A 20,837-nucleotide genomic window follows, 5' to 3' on the forward strand; every position below is an offset into this window, starting at 1 on the left:
ACCGTCTACCGAAGGGCATTGTCAATGACGAGTTCCTAAGTAAATGGACAACCGCGCAGGCAGGTAGCGCCGAGAGAGATCATCTAGGATCGTACTGAATGACAGCGCAGACCTGAAGAGCCAAATCTCCATCTCTTCTTCTCATGCTCTCATCCTCCCGGCAGGCCGCAAAGCTCTTCCTCCCACGAATCGTTCGACGGTAAATGCAAAGCTTCATGGTTTCGATCTGGGGACACTGGGATTCTCCAGACTCCCTGCCAGCAATTTTCTTAAAGGTCAGAAAAACAATTGTCAAATTCCCCAGTAAGCAGAAGCGGTTAAAACTGGAAATCCCAACCAAGCTGTTCTTAACACAGTGGATGGCAAAAGGTGTGTGCAGAACTCAAACGTTCTTCCATCCGGAGCAGAACTTTCTTTCCGGAATTGGATGCCGGTGTTTGGATCTATGATTTGGACTCACTTAACTGTTGGCTCACTGAGTGGACTCAATGAATGGGGCAGCGCTGTTGGTCAGGACTGCTTTGATTTGCTTCCGTTTCACTTTGGATCTGAGAACTCAGCATGTCAATATTTGCACCGCTGGACTGACTCTTGTAACCGTGCAACGCCCTTAGATAGGCGATTAACAAGTCTGCGAGGAACAACCACCAGCCGCTGACACGCAGCCACTGATCTTAAATTACACCAGAACATCGCATTTAATAGCACCGAGTCAAAGATCCACCTTCATACTGAGCAGACTGATCGGCTTTTCACCGTCAGAAGCCGGGGCTCTGCTGGGATTGAACCAGGCATCTAGGCAAAAGTGTCTTGCAGGGTTTTACAACTATATAAACCACCTTTATTTCATTTTATTTTATTCAGTTTTGATTTGGTCTTTATCATTGATTTTGGATAAACTTGTTTTCAATATATGTGCTCTTAAATCCTGTTTTGATTCCGATATGTAAGGAAGAGCTCTTAATAAATGTGTGTAACTGTGTTCTGGGGCTGAAGGGCGGTGGAATGTTTTGGGAGGGAGGGGTGGTTTAAATTAGATTCTTCATCGTTGTAAGTCCAATGCAAAGTCCGGGCTACAGGTGATTTTTCGCAAAGACTCCACAGCAGAGCTGTTTGCAGGTTTACAGATGGGTGAAGGTGTCGTTTTGGCACGATTCAAGATTAAACCGCTGAAAATATACCGAGCGGGCAACGGTATAAAGCATCTATTTCTCAAAGTGCACACACACACACACACACACACACACACACACATTCAACGCGGACAGGAGTGTCTTCAGCCTTAGTCCCTGCTCAATAAAAGAGCAATTTTCTACAGTCCTGCTCAGTTACACGTTTATCATCATTTCTGTACCTGTTCGGGAGAGCGCCGGCGTGGCTTTAGAACTTGGGTCTCACCTGGATAATATTCCTGGTGATCTTCCCGAAGGAGTTGGGGATGACGAGGACAATGGGTGCTGGCGAGTTGCTGGAGGCTCTTCTCCTGCCTCCTTTGGCTGTCACTGCCCAGTCTAGTGCCACCAGACCCTCGTCCGACAACTGCAGGTAATCCCGGGTAAACTGCATCGCCGAGCCTGTGGGCCAGATTGCATTCCAGACCGTTTGCAGGTGAGGAAACTTCCTCCAGATCCACCGGGTCTGGGGTCCCGCGCTGACAGTCAGGCAGGTTTTGAGCAGGTATTTGGCCAGGGCCGAAGGTTTGCAGATCATCTTCGGGGCATCGTTGACCTCATCGTCCCGGTGGCATCGACTGTTCGGGTCCAATCGGCCTTTGAAATATTGACCGAAATACAATCTCGCAAACAGACCGAGCACAGCCAGCGACACAATGCAAATTGCGGGAGCCCACAGCAGCATTGCAAAATGCCCAGACTAGTCTCAGACAGATAAAGCAATCTTCGTCCCTTCCCTGGATTTTCCTTCCGTTCGGCTGCTGGGAGTGGAATCGAGCAGAACCATTAATTGGAATTGAGGGTCTTCAAGTTCCAGATATACAGTATCTTCATAAACTAGGGCGCATCAATCCAATGTTAGCAAAATGCATCTGCGCTGCTGAAAGACCACAGACCGAAAAGCAAAAAAACAACCTTTTGCACACAGACACTAAATAAAGGAGGAAGTTGCTGCGTTCGCGCCGTTTTCCTATTCGATGCTTGACGTCTTGTCCCTCCACATAAAACAGATTAACTTCTCCAGCCGATGAAATAAACATTTACACTCGCAGTCCCCAGGACGTGCGGCTCGTCGCTTTGCAAAGTGCATGCAACTGCATATCTTTCCATGTGAGAGTCCAGCCTCACTGACATGTGTGACGCTTGGCGGTGCCTCGCTGCTGTCGTTAGTTTCACTGCAACTTAAACCATGTCTCTTCCCAGCTTCAAACCACCATCCTTTACTGTTTCTGTTTACCTTCTGCCCTTAACTGAGCTCCGGCGATTTGTTTATACAAGCGCTGCTCTTCAAACATTCGCTCTTCTCCCGACTGCCAGTTGGTGATAAAAGTTGTGCGGGAAAGTGCAGCCCCGGACTGGAGCTCGACACAGTGGCTCGCATCTAGAGTAGCTTATAAAGTCGACACTACTGGAGTGGGAGGTGGAGTTCTGTTACAAAAGTAACATCAAGAGTTTTACTTGAAAATAGGAAAAAAAACGTTCACAGAAATACACCTTCACAAATTGCTACCATGTTTAAAAGATGATGTTAGGTCAAGTCCCTTTGTAAGCTAATTTCCAATGTGCCCGTCCCTCTCTCTCAGGCTGTAAGGTGTAGTTGTGTGCTTTAAGTCTGTAGAAGTTTCAGTAGCTTTTATTCTAGCCTCACGGAACAGCAAAATATAGGAAAGGAATCTTGTTCGAACGACAGTTTATTTTAAAACGTTGCTTTTTTATACAGTGCAAAGATACTGGTTAGCTCTATAAATATATCCAGAGATACAATAAAAATGTGGGAAAGTTGGTTTAGAATAGGATTTGATTTATGAGCTGTCCAGTTACAGTGGGGGTGATATATAAACACTTGTGATGTTTAGGTAATGTAGGTGATGCTCAGAGCAAAATTGAGCTCATCCTCTACTCCCCTTTCCAGCTCTATTTTCCAACACATGCAGACTCTTCTCCCCATCCCTCAAATGAAAACCTCCTCAGGATCCTGAGATCATGCAAGTTATCACTGCCTTCAAGTTCTCAAAATCTTTTCAATGTTGCCTGTAAGAATCTGTCTTCAATTCTCCCCCTGCCTTGTCTCACCAGCTCCTCCCTATACCCTTCGATCTTGTGATGCTGAGTGTGTCCAGTAATTTACTAATCAACCTACCAAAGCAAAAAATGTCACTCCGGAGGTCTCCTCCTTCTTTAATGAATGATGTTTCCCTCCCTCCACTATTGATGCTGCCCTCACCCCCATCTCCTCCATTTCCTGTACATCCGTGGTCACCACATCTTCCCACTGCCTTAAAAGTGATAGTCCCTCTTGTCCTTACCTACCACCCTATCAGCCTTCACTTCCAACACATTATCATAAGCACTTCCACCATCTCCAAAGGGATCCTACCACTAAACCTCCATTCAGGGCCCCAGGCAGTCCTTCCAGGTGAGGCAACACTTCACCTGTGAATCTGCTAGGGTTGTCTGTTGTGTCTAGTGCTCCCCATGCAGCCTCCTCTACATTGGTGAGATCCATCATAAATTGGAGGACTGCTTCGTCGAGCAGCTCTGCACCATCTGCCACAAGCAGGAGTTCCCAGTGGCCAAACATTTTAATTCTCATTTCCATTCCTGTTACAACATGTCAGTCCATGGACTCGTCTTGTGCCAAGATGAGGCCACTCTCATGGTGGAGGAGCAACATCTTACATTCCATCTAGGTAGCCTCCAACCTGATGGCATGAATATTGATTTCTTCTTCCAGTAAAGGAACTGCCCCCCCCACTCTGACCTTTTACCTCTTCACACATGCCTATTGCTTCCACCTGGTTCCCCTCCTCCTTCCCTTTCTCCTATGGTCCACTCTCCTTTTCTATCAGATTCCTTCCTCTCCAACCCTTGCCCTTTCCCACCCACCTATCAACTTCCAGCTAGCCTCCTTCCCTGCCCCCACCACACCTTTTTATTCTGGCATCTTCCCCCTTTCTTCTCAGCCCAGGAAGGGTCTCAGCCCAAAACATCAACTGTTTATTCGTTTTCACGCCTGACCTGCTGAATTCCTCCAGCATTTTCTGTGTGTTGCTTTGGATTTCCAGCATCTGCAGCCTTTCTCGTGTTTATGTTATGTTTGCAGGAAATCCAAACTCAAAGCAGTTAGTTACAATATGACTTTTCATTAAAACTGATCTTCTGGGAGTTCCATTCTATTTTTATACCCCATTCCCTGTATTTGATGTCCTTGCTACCAATAGGTCCAAGGTGACTTCCCACCATTTGCTGTGGTAACTTCATGGTCACAAGTCTATTGAGGAATCAAGTTCAGTTGATTTGCAAGTACTTTAACTATTCATCATTAATTCTCACAAAATGATTTTCATTATAATAGTCAAAAATCAAAGTAAATTTATTATCAAGGTACATATACAGTATGTCACCATGTACTACCTTGAGATCCATTTTCTTGCAGGCACTTAGAGGAAAATAAATACAATCCAATTTATGAAATATTATACATAAAGACTGATAAACAACCAATGTGCAAAAGATGACAAATTGTGAAAACAAATATGATTAATACTAAGAAAACAAGTTGTAGAGCCTTTGAAATTGAGTCTCAAGTTCAAGTTCAATTATCATTCAGTCATACATGAAACAGCCAAACAAAACAGCATTCTGCCAGGGCCAAAGTGCAAAGCACAGTACCAACAATCATACACAGCACAAGTTTGTGGTTTGCGGAATCAGTTCAGTGTTGAAGTGACTGAAGTTTGTGTCCAAATTATTATAAAACTTGAGTACTTATTGCTTGTTACGCCGCTGGCATTTAGGGTAGCAGTAAAAGTCCTCCATTTCCTTCTGTCCTTGGCCATTCAGGTACAGAAGAGTTCTTTATTGCTGTTTCTGTAACAGTTTTGTAACCCTTTCCAGAAAGGGTTGTCTGCCCTGAGCTGAACCCCCAAACCTGGAGGACCAGTGGACCACTCTTAGTCTTGCCTCTACCCTTTGACCTATTTGACATGGATGACCCTACCAACAGCCAAAGGATAAAGCCCTGGTTCCAGCCAACATAGCTCACAGGGTCATTGGGACATGCAAACCTCCAAACAATGGCAAGGTGGTGGTCCCCTTGGAGGTTAAACTTGAGTATCATTTGGAAAACCTGAAAAGCTCCTTTCGTGACTGCCTCTTCAGATTTCTCCCTTTGGTTCTCATCAGTCTTGCATCACAGAAGCTGCTCCAGAACTGTCAACTCTTTCAGTTACCCAATGCTCCAAACCTTTTCCAGTCCCACAAATGATATTCCTAATTTTTTTGTCTATCCAGTTGCTTCCAATAGGCCACCACCTGTTCCCTTTGCTCTTTGTCTAACAGACTAGTGTTCCATTTAATGCCTGCACTCATCACCCTCTGTTCTGGTTGAGCCACAATTAGAATATTGCATCCTGTACCCAGTTGTGCTCAATATATCTTGGGAAGAGTGTGAAGTCCTGGAGAGGAAACAGAAAACACTTGATACAATGACACCAAAAAATGGGATTTTTAAGCTCTGTGGTAACAATAAAGAAGATGGTGTTATTCACCTTGGAACAAAGGGAGGGGATTTGTTGGAGCTGTACAAAATTCTAACTAGTTTAGATAGCATAACAGAAGGGAAGGCAATAGATTTCTTATTTATTCATACAGGGCATGTATTGTCATTTATTGTTAATCCTTAATTGTCTATGTACTGAAGAGGCTGAACCACATCAGTGAGTCTAGTGTTGTTTATAGATCCGATCAGGTAAAGATGGCAGACTTCCTCCCTGAAGGGAAGTGGTGAACCCAAGAGGTTTTTACAACAACATGATCAATTCACAATTAGTGCAATCAAGATTAACCCCAATTCCAAAATTTCCTAATTACTTCAATTTAAATTCTCCGGCTGCCAAGGTAGTCCACACAGCTACAAGGACTAGAAGGGACAGATTAATATACTTGGACTAAGAATGCAAGGAGGTGGGAGGGAAAATTTATCTGGAATTCATTGCCTGTGAAAAGCGAAATCAATTGATACCTGGAAAAGTGAATTTAATAGGCACTTAAAATGATTTGCAGTGTTATGCAGAAAGAGTGGGAATTGGATTGATGGAATTGCTGTAACAGGAACTAACACAGACTAGTGGGCAAAATGCCCTCCTTCTATACTGTAACAATTCTATAATTCACCACAGTCCCTAAATCATTAAAATGATTTTGAAAAAGATGATCAATAGACTATTGAAATGATAGAAAAGAATCATAGAAATTTATAGTGAAGAAAAGGCATTGAAAGAAACAAAATAAAAGCTGTCATACTAACAGAGAGACAGTGGAGGGAGATGGAGGTAGAGCATATATATTAAAAAGAAGGTAGACACAAGCAGAGACAGTTGTTTCTTTTTCTATTTTTGACAGTGACTATCTCGTAGCAGGAAGTTGACTGGCAATGAGTAAATTTTACAGTATCAATATACTTCACTTCCAAAAACTAGAATATTTTAAACTTTTATTTTTAAACCTTATTGATCTGAATTTGTCTTGTCGTATATAACAACAGCAAAGCTTGGATGATTAATGGATACTGTTTGAACTCTGTGGTTAGTTCCTCTCAAGTATTTCTGTATTTTAATACCAAAATGTTTCTTAGAGTTATACAGCACAGGAATATTCCTTCAACCCAATTTGTCAGTGGCAACTAAGATGCCTGTCTGCACTAATCCCATTTGACTGCCTTTGACCCATATTCCTCCAAACATTTACCATCAATGTAACTGTCCAAATGTTTTTTAAAAATGTTGTAATTGTACTCGTTTCTACCACCTCCCCTAACCTCCCCCACCCTTTGTGTGGAAAAAGTTGTCTCTCAGATTCTTTAAATCTTTCCCCTCTCAACTGAAACCTATACCTACTCGTTCTTTGACTCCCCACCCAGAAAAAAAAGACTGTGACTATCTAACCTACTATAACTCTCAAAATTTTATAAACCTCCCTGAAGTCATTCCTATGCCTCCTTCACTCCAGCGAACATAGTCCAAGCCTATCCAATCTCCTGATAACTCAAGCACTCCAGATCAGGCAATATTCTTGTAAGTGTTTTTCTGCACCTGCTCTGGTCTCAAGTGGGGCCCATCCAATGATTTGGAAACTGTAACATGGCATCCCAAAGTCTTGGCTGATGAAGGCAAGAATAGTATACGTTTCCTTCACCACTCTGTCTACCTGTTTTAAACAGGTTTTTCAAACCCCTACCCCTGAAATTTGTAAAACAGGTAGACAGAGTGGTGAAGGAAACCTTCTACCCCTAGTTCTTGTTAAACAATAACACTTCCCAGAGCCCTTCCATTCACTCTGTATGTCCCGCCCTAGTTTAACTGCCCAAAATGTTTTCCTTCACTCTTCTCTGAGTTAAATTCCGTCCTCCGTTCCATTGTCCATCCTGTTAATCTAGAACCTATTGTAAACTTAGACATGCTTATTCGCTGTCCCCTATACCACTAACTTTGGTGTCATCTGCAAAGTTGATAATCTTAGTTACCACGTACATTACCTTCCAAATTATTGATATTTCCGATGCACAACATGAGAATCAAGACTGATCTCTGCAGTGTATCACTGGTCAGAGGCTTCTGAAAATCAATTGTCCACTACTCCTGTGACTCCTTCCACAGAGCTAATTTGCTATTTTACCATGGATCCAATTTAAAGTCCATGAAAATAGCATCCACTGCATTGCCTTTGTCAATTGTCTCGGTCATCTTTTAGAAAACTTAGAAAACCTACAGCACAATATAGGCCCTTCGGCCCACGATACTGTGCTGAACATGTACTTACTTTAGAAATTACCTAAGGTTACCCATAGCCCTCTATTTTTCTAAGATCCATGTACCTATCCAGGAGTCTCGTAAAAGACCCTATCGTATCCGCCTCCACCACCGTTGCCGGCAGCCCATTCCACGCACTCACCACTCGCTGCGTAAAAAACTTGCCCCTGACATCTCCTCTGTACCTACTTCCAAGCACCTTAAAACCGTGCCCTCTCGTGCTAGTCATTTCAACCCTGGGAAAAAGCCTCTGACTATCCACACGATCAATGCCTCTCATCATCTTATACACCTCTATCAGGTCACCTCTCATCCTCCGACGCTCCAAGGGGAAAAGGCCGAGGCATTCTCATAAGGCATGCTCCCCAAACCAGGCAACATCTTTGTAAATCTCCTCTGCACCCTTTCTATGGTTTCCACATCCTTCCTGTAGTGAGGTGACCAGAACTGAGCGCAGTACTCCAGGTGGGGTCTGACCAAGGTCCTATATAGCTGTAACATTATCTCTCGGCTCTTGAACTCAATCCCACGATTGAAGGCCAATGCACCTTATGCCTTTTTAACCACAGAATCAACCTGCACAGCAGCTTTGAGTGTCCTATGGACTCGGATCCTAAGATCCCACTAATCCTCCACACTACCAAGAGTCTTACCATTTATACTATATTTTGCCATCATACTTGACCTACTAAAATGAACCACCTCACACTTATCTGAGTTGAACTCCATCTGCCACTTCTCTGCCCAGCTTTGCATCCTATCAATGTCCCACTGTAACCTCTGACAGCCCTCCACACTATCCACAACACCCCCAACCTTTGTGTCATCAGCAAATTTACTAACCCATCCCTCCACTTCCTCATCCAGGTCATTTATAAAAATCACCAAGAGAAGCGGTCCCAGAACAGATCGCTGAGGCACACCACTGGTCACCGACCTCCATGCAGAGTATGACCCATCTACAACCACTCTTTGCTTTCTGTGAGCAAGCCAATTCTGGTTCCACAAAGCAAGGTCCCCTTGGATCCCATGCCTCCTTACTTTCTCAATAAGCCTTGTGTGGGGTACCTTATCAAATACCTTGCTGAAATTCATACACACTATATCTACTGCTCTAACTTCATCAATTTAGTTACATCCTCAAAAATTTCAATCAGGCTCATAAGGCATGACCTGCCTTTGACAAAGTCATGCTGACACTTCCTAGTCATATTATGCCTCTCCAAATGTTCATAAATCCTGCTCTCAGGATCTTTTCCATTAAATTACCAACCACTGAAGTAAGACTCACTGGTCTATAATTTTCTGGGCTACCTTTACTCCCTTTCTTGAATAAGGGAATAACATCTGCAACCCTCCAATTCTCCGGAACCTCTCCAGTCCCCACTGAAGATGCAAAGATCATTGCCAGGGACTCAGCAATCTCCTCCCTTGCCTCCCACAGTAGCTTGGGGTACATCTCATCCAGTCCCAGAGACTTATCCAACTTGATTCTTTCCAAAAGCACCAGCACATCCTCTTTCTTAATGTCTGTATGCTCAAGCTTTTCAATCTGCTGTAAGTCATCCCTGCAATCGCCAAGATCCTTGTCCATAGTGAATACTGAAGCAAAGTATTCATTAAGTCTCTCTTCTACCTCCTCCAGTTCCATACACACTTTTCCACTGTCACACATGATTGGTCCTATTCTCTCACGTCTTATCCCCTTGCTCTTCATATATTTGTAGAATGCCTTGGGGCTTTCTTTAAACCTGCTTGCCAGGGCTTTCTCATCGCCCCTTCTGGTTCTCCTAATTTCATTATTAAGCTCCTTCTTGCTAGCCTTATAATCTTCTAGATCTCTATCATTAATAGTTTTTTGAACCTTTCGTAAGCTTTTCTTCTTGAGTAGATTTTCAACAGTGTTTGTACACCATGGTTCCTGTACCCTACCATCCTTTCCCTGTCGCATTGTAATGTACCAGTGCAGAACACCATGCAAATATCTCTTGAACATTTGCTACATTTCTTCCGTACATTTCCCTGAGAACATCTGTTCCCAATTTATGCTTCCAGGTTCCTGCCTGATAACTTCATATTTCCCCTTACTCCAATTAAACACTTTCCTAACTTGTCTGTTCCTATCCCTCTCCAATGCTATGGTAAAGGAGATAGAATTGTGATCACTATCTCCAAAATGCTCTCCCACTGAGAGACCTGACACCTGACCAGGTTCATTTCCCAATACCAGATCAAGTATAGCCTCTCCTTTTGTGGCTTATCTACATATTGTGTCAGTAAACCTTCCTGAACACAACGAACAATCTCTACCCTATCTAAACCCCTCACTCTAGAGAGATGTCAATCAATATTTGGAAAATTAAAATCTCCCACCACGACAACCCTGTTATTATTACCCCTTTCCAGAATCTGTCTCCCTATCTGCTCCTTGATGTGCCTGTTCCTATTGGGTGTTCTATAAAAAACATCCAGTTGAGTTATTGACCCCTTCCTGTTTCTAACTTCCATCCACAGAGACTCAATAGACAATCCAACCATGAGTTCCTCCTTTTGTGCAGCCGTGATACTATCTCTGATCAGCAGTGCCACGTCCCCACCTCTTTTGCCTCCCTCTCTTTTCTGAAACATCTAAAGCCTGGCACTCTATTAACCATTCCTGTCCCTGAGCCATCCAAGTCTCTGCAATGACCACAACATCATAGCTCCAAGTACTGTTCCACACCCTAAGCTCATCTGCTTTGTTCAGGATGCTTGTATTAAAATAGACACATCTCAAACCATCGGTCTGAGCACATCTCTGCTCTATCACCTGCCTATCCTCCCTCTTGCACTGTCTCCAAGCTTTCTCTATTTGTGAGCCAACGGCCCTTTCCTCCATCTCTTCAGTTCTGTTCCCACCCCTCAGCAATTCTAGTTTAAACTCTCCCCAATAGCCTTAGCAAACCTCCTTGCCAGGATATTAGTCCCCCTGGGATTCAAGTGCAACCTGTCCTTCTTGTACAGTTCACGTCTGTCCCAAAAGAGGTCCCAATAATCCAGAAATCTGAATCCCTGCCCCCTCAGCCACGCATTTGTCCTCCACCTCACTCAATTCCTATACTCATTGTCGTATGGCACAGGCAGTAATCCCAAGATTACTACCTTAGAGGTCCTGCTTCTCAACTTCCTTCCTAACTCCCTGTAGTCTGTTTTCAGGACCTCCACCCTTTTCCTACCTATGTCGTTGGTACCAATGTGTACCACGACCTCCGGCTGTTCACCTTCCCACTTCAGGATATCGTGGACGCGATCAGAAACATCACGGACCCTGGAACCTGGGAGGCAAACTACCATCCAGGTTCCTTTCCTGCGTCTACAAAATCGCCTGTCTGACCCCCTAACTATAGAGTTCCCTATCACTGCTGCCGTCTGCCTCTCCCTTCCCTTCTGAGCCACAGGTAGGCTGCCCGCCCCCCCCCCCACCCCCAACAGTACTCAAGCAGGAGTACTTACTGTTCAATAAATTCAATCAAGTTTGTAAGACATAATCCCCCATGAACAAAGCTATGTTACCCATCCCTAATCAGTCCTTGCCTTTCCAAGTGTAAGTATATCCTGTTCCTCAGACTCCCTTATGGCAAGTTTCCCACTGATGTAGGGCTTACTGGCCTGTAGTTCCCTGGTTTGTCCATGCAGCTCTTCTTAACTAAAGGCACATTGATTGAAAGTTTAAAGTAATGTTAAGATCATAGCTAGTGATTAATTTTTGATCCGGATTTGATGGAGACAGCCATGAGAAGCACGGAGGATCATCTGGAGAAACTTCTGAAATGCCTGCTTTGCTGCCGCTGCTACTGTGCGATCGAGAATCTCCAGAGACGAAGGCCCCAAATCCTCAGCTTTGCCTATTGCCTGTTGCCGGGGCCGGGGTTGGAAGGATCGGCAGAGATGGTGCTTGGTGTTCGGTGTCAGAGAGGTGGTCGGAGGCTCGGAGTTTTCGGACGGACTCGGAGTTGGACTGTGGTCGAATGCTTCCAGTATGCTGCATCGGCAAGTTGGTGGCACTGGAGGTTTACCGTCTGCGTGAGATGATGGGACTTTCAAGAGACTCTGAGACTTTTACCGTGCCATGGTTTGTTCTTATCAAATTACGGTATTTGCACCGTTGTAACTATATGTTATAATTATGTGGTTTTTGTTAGTTTTTAAGTCGGTATGTCATGTGTTTCCATGATATCATTCTGGAAAAACATTGTATCATTCCTTAATGCATGCATTACTAAATGACAATAAAAGGGGACTGCGTGTCCTCATAATCTAATCTAAAAAAAATCTTCAAAGCTTAGCTGCAAATCATTTTTTTTTGCACTGAATAAATATTGTGTCTGTGAAGAAAAGTCAACCACCTAGATTTTACGTTTCCATTTGCATTATGTTAAGGCTGCTAAACAAGTTTTCAACATACTCATATTGGATACAGAATACTGATCATTCCCATTTGTTGGAAAGAAAAGCTGGTCAGAAGTGTGCTGGTGGGACAAAGGGCTGGAAGACTAAACAGAAGTAAGCTGAAAGGCAACAGCTGTTAGTAGTTACAGGAAAGAAAGCAGTGATTGTGTCAAAGCAGTAATTAAAACTAACATTTGTACTAATCTGTCTATTGTCATTATTGTTGATTTCAATTTATTTGTGCTTTATAGCAATTCAAAGGATGCTGCAACTCAAAGCAATTTTTAACAACACAAAGTACACCGATCTTTGTACAAAGCTCCAAAAATCTTCCAAAATCCACCAAAAACAAGCCTAAAGAGAAACAGTATTTTGATTTTTCAAAGCAGAATTAAAATTTACCAGGTTTTATAAAGCTATGTTATTAATAGAAAAGGTTTAAATTCAATAATGATCCCTATGAACATGCAAATTAGAGGCAGGGTAAGTTCATGTGGCCCGATCGAGTTTGCTCCTTCGGTTAATGAGGTCATGGCAGATTCCATGGGGAGTGCTGTCCCAAGCGGCCAATATCCACAATAAAAGCCATTCCAACCACTGAGCACATCTACATGAAACGTTGCTGTAGAAAAGCAGCCTCTATCAACAAAGATCCTCACCACCCAGGCCATGCTCTTTACTTGCTGCTGCCAGTGCCTTGGGACTCGCACCGCCAGGTTCAAGATCAGTTACTACCTCTCAACCATCAGGTTCTTGAACAAAAGGGGATAAATACACTCCTCTATTGAGATAGATGACCAATGAGCTCACTTTAAGGACTCTTTATCTTGTTATTTCATACTCTCATTATTTATTGCTGTTTATTTATATTTGCATTTGTACAGTTGTTGTTTTCTATGCTCTTGCTCTTTCATTGATCCTGTTTACAGTTACTATTCTATAGATTTGTTGAGTACGCCCGCTGATAAAGAACCTCAGGATTGTACGTGGTGACGTGTATGTACTCTGCTAATAAATTTTACTTTGAACTTTGAAATGTATGACAGACAGAACAATAGATTGGGTAGGTGGAATCATGATTTTGCTTCATCTTGAACAGATAAGCAAATTTGATATTTGCTCATTAGAGAATATTACTGAATGTGGAACTTGATATGAATGGACAGTAACTCTTGAGACCAAATTGATAAAGGTCAATTTTTCATGTGCTGGTACTTGATATATATTTATTCACACTTATAGTGAAAATATATTTTAGATCATTCAAATGATTTCTAGGTAGTCACTATTTCACTATTTTATGTGATCTTTGAGTTAGTGAAAGACTGGGCTATGACAGACTGAGTGAAATGATCGAGAGTTGTCCAAACCCAGGGGAAAAACAAAGGTATAATTATGAAACATGCTATGAACAGTGCAAATGAAAATAAAGACACAATGTCTAAAAATCATCAAACAAAATATTGTGGGTGCTGGAAATCTGAATTAAAATCAAAAGAGGTTGTGAAACACAGCAGGCCAGGCAGACATTGTCTGTGGATGGAGAGATAAAGCAAACCTTCAAATTAAAGACCTACCTGATAAAAGCAGAATATTTCGAGGAACAAACAGAATCCTTGTCAATGTGTTCCCACATTAATGAAGGCCTAGTGAAGTTATACACTGCAAAAATAAATTAAAATATTCACCCAATATAAAATAAATCTTTTGATTATGATCTCCTAAGCAATAGATATGGACCACACAGAGTTTGGGTTACTGTCCCATCATGTATAAATATTTGTTTGGAGTTTACAATGGTGAGGATAGATCACAAGTACTTGTACACATTTCTCTGCAATTCCAAATTAGTTGCAAGACTTTAAAATTCTGGAAAAGCTTGATAGATTTTGCTTCATCTTGAACATATAAGATAGATGGCATGCCTGACTGACTATTGACCTGTGGCTCTGACATCAATTACTATGAAGTGCTTCGAGAGATTGGTTATGGCACACATCAACCACAGCCTACCGGTCAACCTTGACGCTTTGCAATTCACCTACCGGAGCAACAGGTCAACGGCAGATGCCATCTCTCTGGCCCTACATTTCTCCTTAGAACACCTGGAGAATAAAGACGCATGCATAAGGCTCCTTTTCATTGACTATAGCTCTGCCTTTAATACCATCATTCCAAATAAACTGATTCCTAAGCTCTGGAACCTGGGCCTTAGCACTCAGATCTGCAGCTGGATATTCAACTTCCTCACAGACAGGACCCAGGTTCTAAAAATAGGGGACAAGCTCTCCTCTACAATCACTCTGAGCACCGGTGCCCCACAAGGCTGTGTACTCAGCCCCCTGCTGTACTCACTGTACACCCATGATTGTGTAGCAAAGTTTCCATCAAACTCAATATATAAGTTTGCTGATGACACAACAATTGTAGGCCGTATCTCGGGTAATGATGAGTTTGAGTACAGAGAGGAAATTAAGAACCTGGTGGCATGGTGCGATGGCAATAACTTATCCCTCAACATCAGCAAGACGAAGGAATTGGTTGTTGACTTCAGAAGGAGTAGCGGACCGCACGACCCAATTTACATCCGCGGTGCGCAAGTGGAACAGGTCAAAAGCTTTAAGTTCCTTGGGGTCAATATCACAAATGACCTGACTTGGTCCAACCAAGCAGAGTCCACTGACAAGAAGGCCCACCAGCACCTTTACTTCCTGAGAAAGCTAAAGAAATTTGGCCTGTCCCCTAAAGCCCTCACTAATTTTTATAGATGCACCGTAGAAAGCATTCTTCAAAGGGGCATCACAAGCTGGTATGGAAGTTGTCCTGTCCAAGACCAAAAGAAGCTGCAGAAGATCGTGAACACAGCCCAGCACATCACACAAACCAATCTTCTGTCCTTGGACTCACTTTACACCGCACGCTGTCGGAGCAGTGCTGCCAGGATAACAAAGGACATGATCCACCCAGCCAACACACTTCTCCCTCTGGGAGAAGGCTCAGGAGCTTGAAGACTCGTATGGCCAGATTTGGGAACAGTTTCTTTCCAACTGTGATAAGACTGCTGAACGGATCCTGACCCAGATCTGGGCCGTACCCTCCAAATATCCGGACCTGCATCTCGGTTTTTTTGCACTACCTTACTTTTCATTTTTCTATTTTCTATTTATGATTTATAATTTAAATTTTTAATATTTACTAATTTTTACTATTTTTGATATTTAATATTTGTAATCCAGGGAGTGGGAAGCGCAGAATCAAATATCACTGTGACGATTGTACGTTCTAGTACCAATTGTTTGGTGACAATGAAGTATAAAGTAGATTTTACATTAACCCAATGTCAGCAGTACAGAAAATGGAATACATAATGAAGGATGAAATAACAGGAAACTTTGAAAAGGTAATATGATTAAACATAGTCAATAGGGATTAATGTAAGAAAAGTCATGTCTGAATAATGTATAGAGTTCTTTGGGGATGTGACGACAAGAGTACATAAGAGGGAGCCAGTGGGTATGGTGTATTTAGACTTCTAAAAAGGCTTTTGTTGAAATTCTGCACAGGAAGCTATTCAGCAAGGTTAGAGCACACAGAATTGGGAACAATTGACCGGCAGGGATTGAGAAATAGTGTTTGTACTCAAAGCTAAGACTGGGAGTAGGGCTGGGGGTGTGTAACTAGTGGAGAACCAAAGGGATCTTGACTTCCTAACCGGAAGACCACAATCTGTGTGGATTAGAAATAAAATTTCCACCTTGCTGACAATCAACGCTGGTGCACCTCAGGGATGAGTGCTTAGCCCACTGCTCTGCTCTCTCTACACCCATGACTGTATGGCTAGGCACAGCTCAAATGCCATCTATAAATTTGCTCATGACACAACTATTGTTGGCGGAATCCCAGATGGTGACGAGAGAGTGCATAGGCACGAGATATACCAGTAGTTGAGTAGTGTCACAGCAACAACCTTGCGCTCAGTGTCATTAAGACCAAAGAACTGATTGCAGACTTCAGAAAGGGTAGGACGAGGAAACACACACCAGTCCTCATGGAGGGATCAGAAGTCGTAATATCACGGAGGTTTCAATATCTTTGAGCACCCAACCTGAACCCAACGTATCGACACAGCTACAAAGAAGACATTACAGTGGCTATATTTTATTAGGTGCTTGAGGATACAGGTGTCCCCCGCTTTTCGAACATTCACTTTACGAAACCTCTCTGTTACAAAAGACCTACATTAGTTACCTGTTTTCACTAACAGAAGGTGTTTTTACTGTTAGGAAAAAAAGCAACGTGCGCCCCGAGCAGCTGCTCTCCCCCGGATTCGGAACGGCATTGCTTAAACACGTGCCTGTGAGCAGCCGTTAGCAAGGTGAGTTCTAAGGTATTGGAAAAGCCTGAAAGAGCTCGTAAGAGTGTTACACTTAGCCTAAAACTAGACATAATTAAGCGTTTCGATTGTGGTGAACGAAGTAAGGACAAAGTGAGTTTGGCTTGTGGAAGTTGACGAAGATGATGTTGAAGAGGTATTGGCATCCCATGACCGAGAACTGGTAGATGAACAGCAGATGCAATTGGAAGAGGAAAGGATAACAATCAAAACCGAACGCAGTAGCGAATGGAGCGAAAGTGAAGTCGTCCAATAACTGAATGTGAGGCAACTACCTGAGATTTTCGCTGCAATGATAAAGTACGACTTTAATTTTGAAAGGGTACGTCGGTTTAGGGCATATTTGCAGGATGGTTACAAAGAACTGTATCATCTAAAAATGCACGAGGCTAAGCAGTCAAGCAAGCCTTCCACATCAGCCATAGCAGATGACGAACTTCGACCTTCGACATCGAGGCAGGCAGACATAGAAGAAGATGACCTGCCTACCCTCATGGAGATAGACGATGAGTTGACACCCCAATGTCCCACCACCCCAAACCCCAGGCCACGGACAGATACCGATTCGCGGAGAATGCAGCGGTAGCCGGGAGGCATCCAGCACATCTTTAAGAAAAAAGCCGAAATAAACAAGCTAATTAATTAGATGCTGCCCGACACGTAATTGTCGGCCCAAATCAGAGGCAACACAATCGGCAATCTCCTCTGATCTGGGCCGACATTTATGTGCCGGGCAGCACCTAATTAATTAGCTTGTTTACTTTGGCTTTTTTCTTAAAGACGTGCTGTGTGCCTCCCGGCTACCGCTGGACCCCTGCATGCTTTGCGGATCGGTATTGGTTCACTGCCCAGAGGGTGGGGGCCACTGCACCACCCAACCTCTGACGACTCAGCCTAACACACCATCAACAGTGTGCTCGGTGCTGTCTTCCTGATTTCGGTAAGTGATACTACACTGTACATACATTATTTCTACTTTATATAGGCTGTGTATTTTTACGTGTTATTTGGTATGATTTGGCAGCTTCATAGATTAAAGGTTACTGGAGAGCGCTTGTGCCGTGTTTTTGCCGAGAGCACTTGCGTGAGATTTTCGCTACGGAGAACAGTGCAGGCAATTACTGTGGAAAAGTATTTCTACTTTATATAGGCTGTGTATTCATCATATCATTCCTGCTTTTACTATATGTTACTGTTATTTTAGGTTTTATGTGTTATTTGGCATGATTTGGTAGATTATTTTTGGGTCTGCGAACGCTCACAAATTTTTCCCATAAAAATAAATGGTAATTACTTCTTCGCTTTACGACATTCCGGCTTACAAACTGTTTCATAGGAACACTCTACCTTCGGATGGCAGGGGAAACCTGTACTTGGTTTGTCACCTAAAACACTTGCAACTTTCTGCAGATGTACTGTGAAAAGCGTTCTAACTGGCTGCATCACTATCTGGTATGCACGAGCTACAGCACAGGATTGAAGTAAGCTGCAGAGGGTTAAAAACTTGATCAGTTCCATCGGGGGTACTAGCCTCCGTAGTATCTCCGACATCTTCAAGGAGTGATGTCTCAAAAAGGCGGTGTCCCCATCACCCAGGGCATGCCCTCTTCTCATAGCTACCTTCAGGAAGGAGGTACAGAAGCATGAAAGTTGACACTCAACAAATCAGGAGCAGCTTCTTCTCCTCTGCCAATCCATGTCTGAATGGTCATTGAACCCATGAACACTACCTCTACTTTTTTTTCTATTTTTTGCACTACTTATATAATTTAATTATTTAATGTGTATATACTTACTGCAATTCAGTACTTTGCTCTATTATTAGATATTGCATTGTACTGCTGCTGCAAAGTTAACAAATTTCACACTTACAGTGGCATGCAAAAGTTTGGGCACTCCTGGTCAAAATTTCTGTTACTGTGAATAGTTAAGTGAGTAAAAGATGGCCTGATTTCCAAAAGGCATAAAGTTAAAGATAGGTATCTGAGTGGCCAGGGCATCAAAGGTTATGGTGAGAAGGCGGGGGAGTGGGACTAAATGGGAGAATGGATCGGCTCATGATAAAATAGCGGAGCAGACCCGATGGGCCGAATGTCCGACTTCTGCTCCTTTGTCTTATGGTCTTATGGTCTTATAGTCTAAAGATGACACATTTCTTTAATATTCTAAGCAAGAATACTTTTTTATTTCCATCTTTTACAGTTTCAAAATAACAGAAATGGAAAAGGGCCCGAAGCAAAAGTTTGAGCACTCTGCATGGTCAATACTTAGTAACACCCCCTTTGGCAAATATCACAGCTTGTAAACGCTTTCTGTAGCCAGCTAAGAGTCTTTCAATTCTTGTTTGGGGGATTTTTCGCCCATTCTTCCTTGCAAAAGACTTCCAGTACTGTGAGATTCTTGGGCTGTCTTGCATGCACTGATCTTTTGAGGTCTATCCACAGATTCTCGATGATGTTTAGGTCGGGGGACTGTGAGGGCCATGGCAAAACCTTCAGCTTGCGCATCTTGAGGTAGTCCATTGTGGATTTTGAGGTATGTTTAGAATCATTATCCTATTGTAGAAGCCATCTTTTCATCTTCAGCTTTTTTACAGATGGTGTGATGTTTGCTTCCAGAATTTGCTGGTATTTAATTGAATTCATTCTTCCCTCTACCAGTGAAATGTTTCCCGTGCCACTGGCTGCAACACAAACCCAAAGCATGATCTATCTACCCCCGTGCTTAACATTTGGAGAGATGTTCTTTTCATGAAATTCTGCACCCTTTTTTCTCCAAATATACCTTTGCTCATTGCAGCCAAAAAGTTATATTTTAACCTCATCAGCCCACAGGACTTGTTTCCAAAATGCATCAGGCTTGTTTAGATGTTCCTTTGCAAACTTCTGACACTGAATTTTGTGGTGAGGACGCAGGAAAGGTTTTCTTCTGATGACTCTTCCATGAAGGTCATATTCGTGCAGGTGTTGCTGAACAGTAGAACAGTGCACCACCACTCCAGTGTCTGCTAAATCTTCCTGAAGGTCTTTTGCAGTCAAACGGGGGTTTTGATTTGCCTTTCCAGCAATCCTACGAGCAGTTCTCTCGGAAAGTTTTCTTGGTCTTCTAGACCTCAACTTGACCTCCGCTGTTCCTGTTAACTGCTATTTCTTAATTACGTTACGAACTGAGGAAACGGCTACCTGAAAACACTTTGCTATCTTCTTATAGCCTTCTCCTGCTTTGTGGGCATCATCTATTTTAATTTTCAGAGTGCTAGGCAGCTGTTTAGAGGAGCCCATGGCTGCTGATTGTTGGGACAAGGTTTGAGGAGTCAGAGTATTTATAAAGCTTTGAAATTTGCATCACCTGGCCTTTCCTAACGATGACTGTGAACAAGCCATAGCCCTAACAAGCTAATTAAGGTCTGAGACCTTGGTAAAAGTCATCTGAGAGCTCAAATCTCTTGGGGTGCCCAAACTTTTGCATGGTGCTCCTTTCCTTTTTTTCACTCTAGAATTGTACAAAACAAAAATAATACTCTAATCTTGCTCAAAATGTTGAAAAGAATGTTTCATCTTTAACTTTATGACTTTTGGAGATCAGTTCATCTTCTACTCACTTAACTATTCACGGTAACAGAAATTTTGACCGGGGTGCCCAAACTTTTGCATACCACTGTATGCTACTGATATTAAATCTGATTCTGATTATTCATGATCTGTATCAACAATTTGGCTGAGAAATCCAAATAATGTTTTTCTTAGTTTTCTGATGATATAGTTAGAATTTTGAGTATTGAGAAAATAGAAGAGTTTCAAGGAGATATAGGCAAATGAAGTAATTGGGCAAGAACATGGTAGAGAGATAGATACTTTACTGATACCAAAGGAAATTACGGTGTCACAGTAGCATTACAAGTGCACAGATATACAAATATAAAAATATTAGAAGAGAAGTAAGAAAGAATTAAAAATATTAAGTTACCTCAAACAGTCTAACAGGAGGGGATCATCACTTCCCCAGCTATGGGTTGATGCATTATAGAGCCTAATG

General features: G+C 42.7%; 1 protein-coding gene across 1 annotated transcript in view; it reads right to left on the bottom strand.

The window, feature by feature from the left end:
- Positions 1–2,555, bottom strand: part of LOC134336794 (protein ABHD15-like) — a 49,822-nt gene extending 47,267 nt beyond the window's left edge. The window contains exon 1 of the mRNA XM_063031254.1: positions 1,399–2,555. Within this exon, the coding sequence (XP_062887324.1) occupies positions 1,399–1,857 (459 nt within the window). The 5' untranslated portion in view covers positions 1,858–2,555. The remainder of the gene's footprint in view (positions 1–1,398) is intronic.
- Positions 2,556–20,837: the final 18,282 nt, after the last annotated feature.

This window comes from Mobula hypostoma, chromosome 23 (assembly GCF_963921235.1).
Source record: "Mobula hypostoma chromosome 23, sMobHyp1.1, whole genome shotgun sequence".
NCBI classification, from domain to species: domain Eukaryota; kingdom Metazoa; phylum Chordata; class Chondrichthyes; order Myliobatiformes; family Myliobatidae; genus Mobula; species Mobula hypostoma.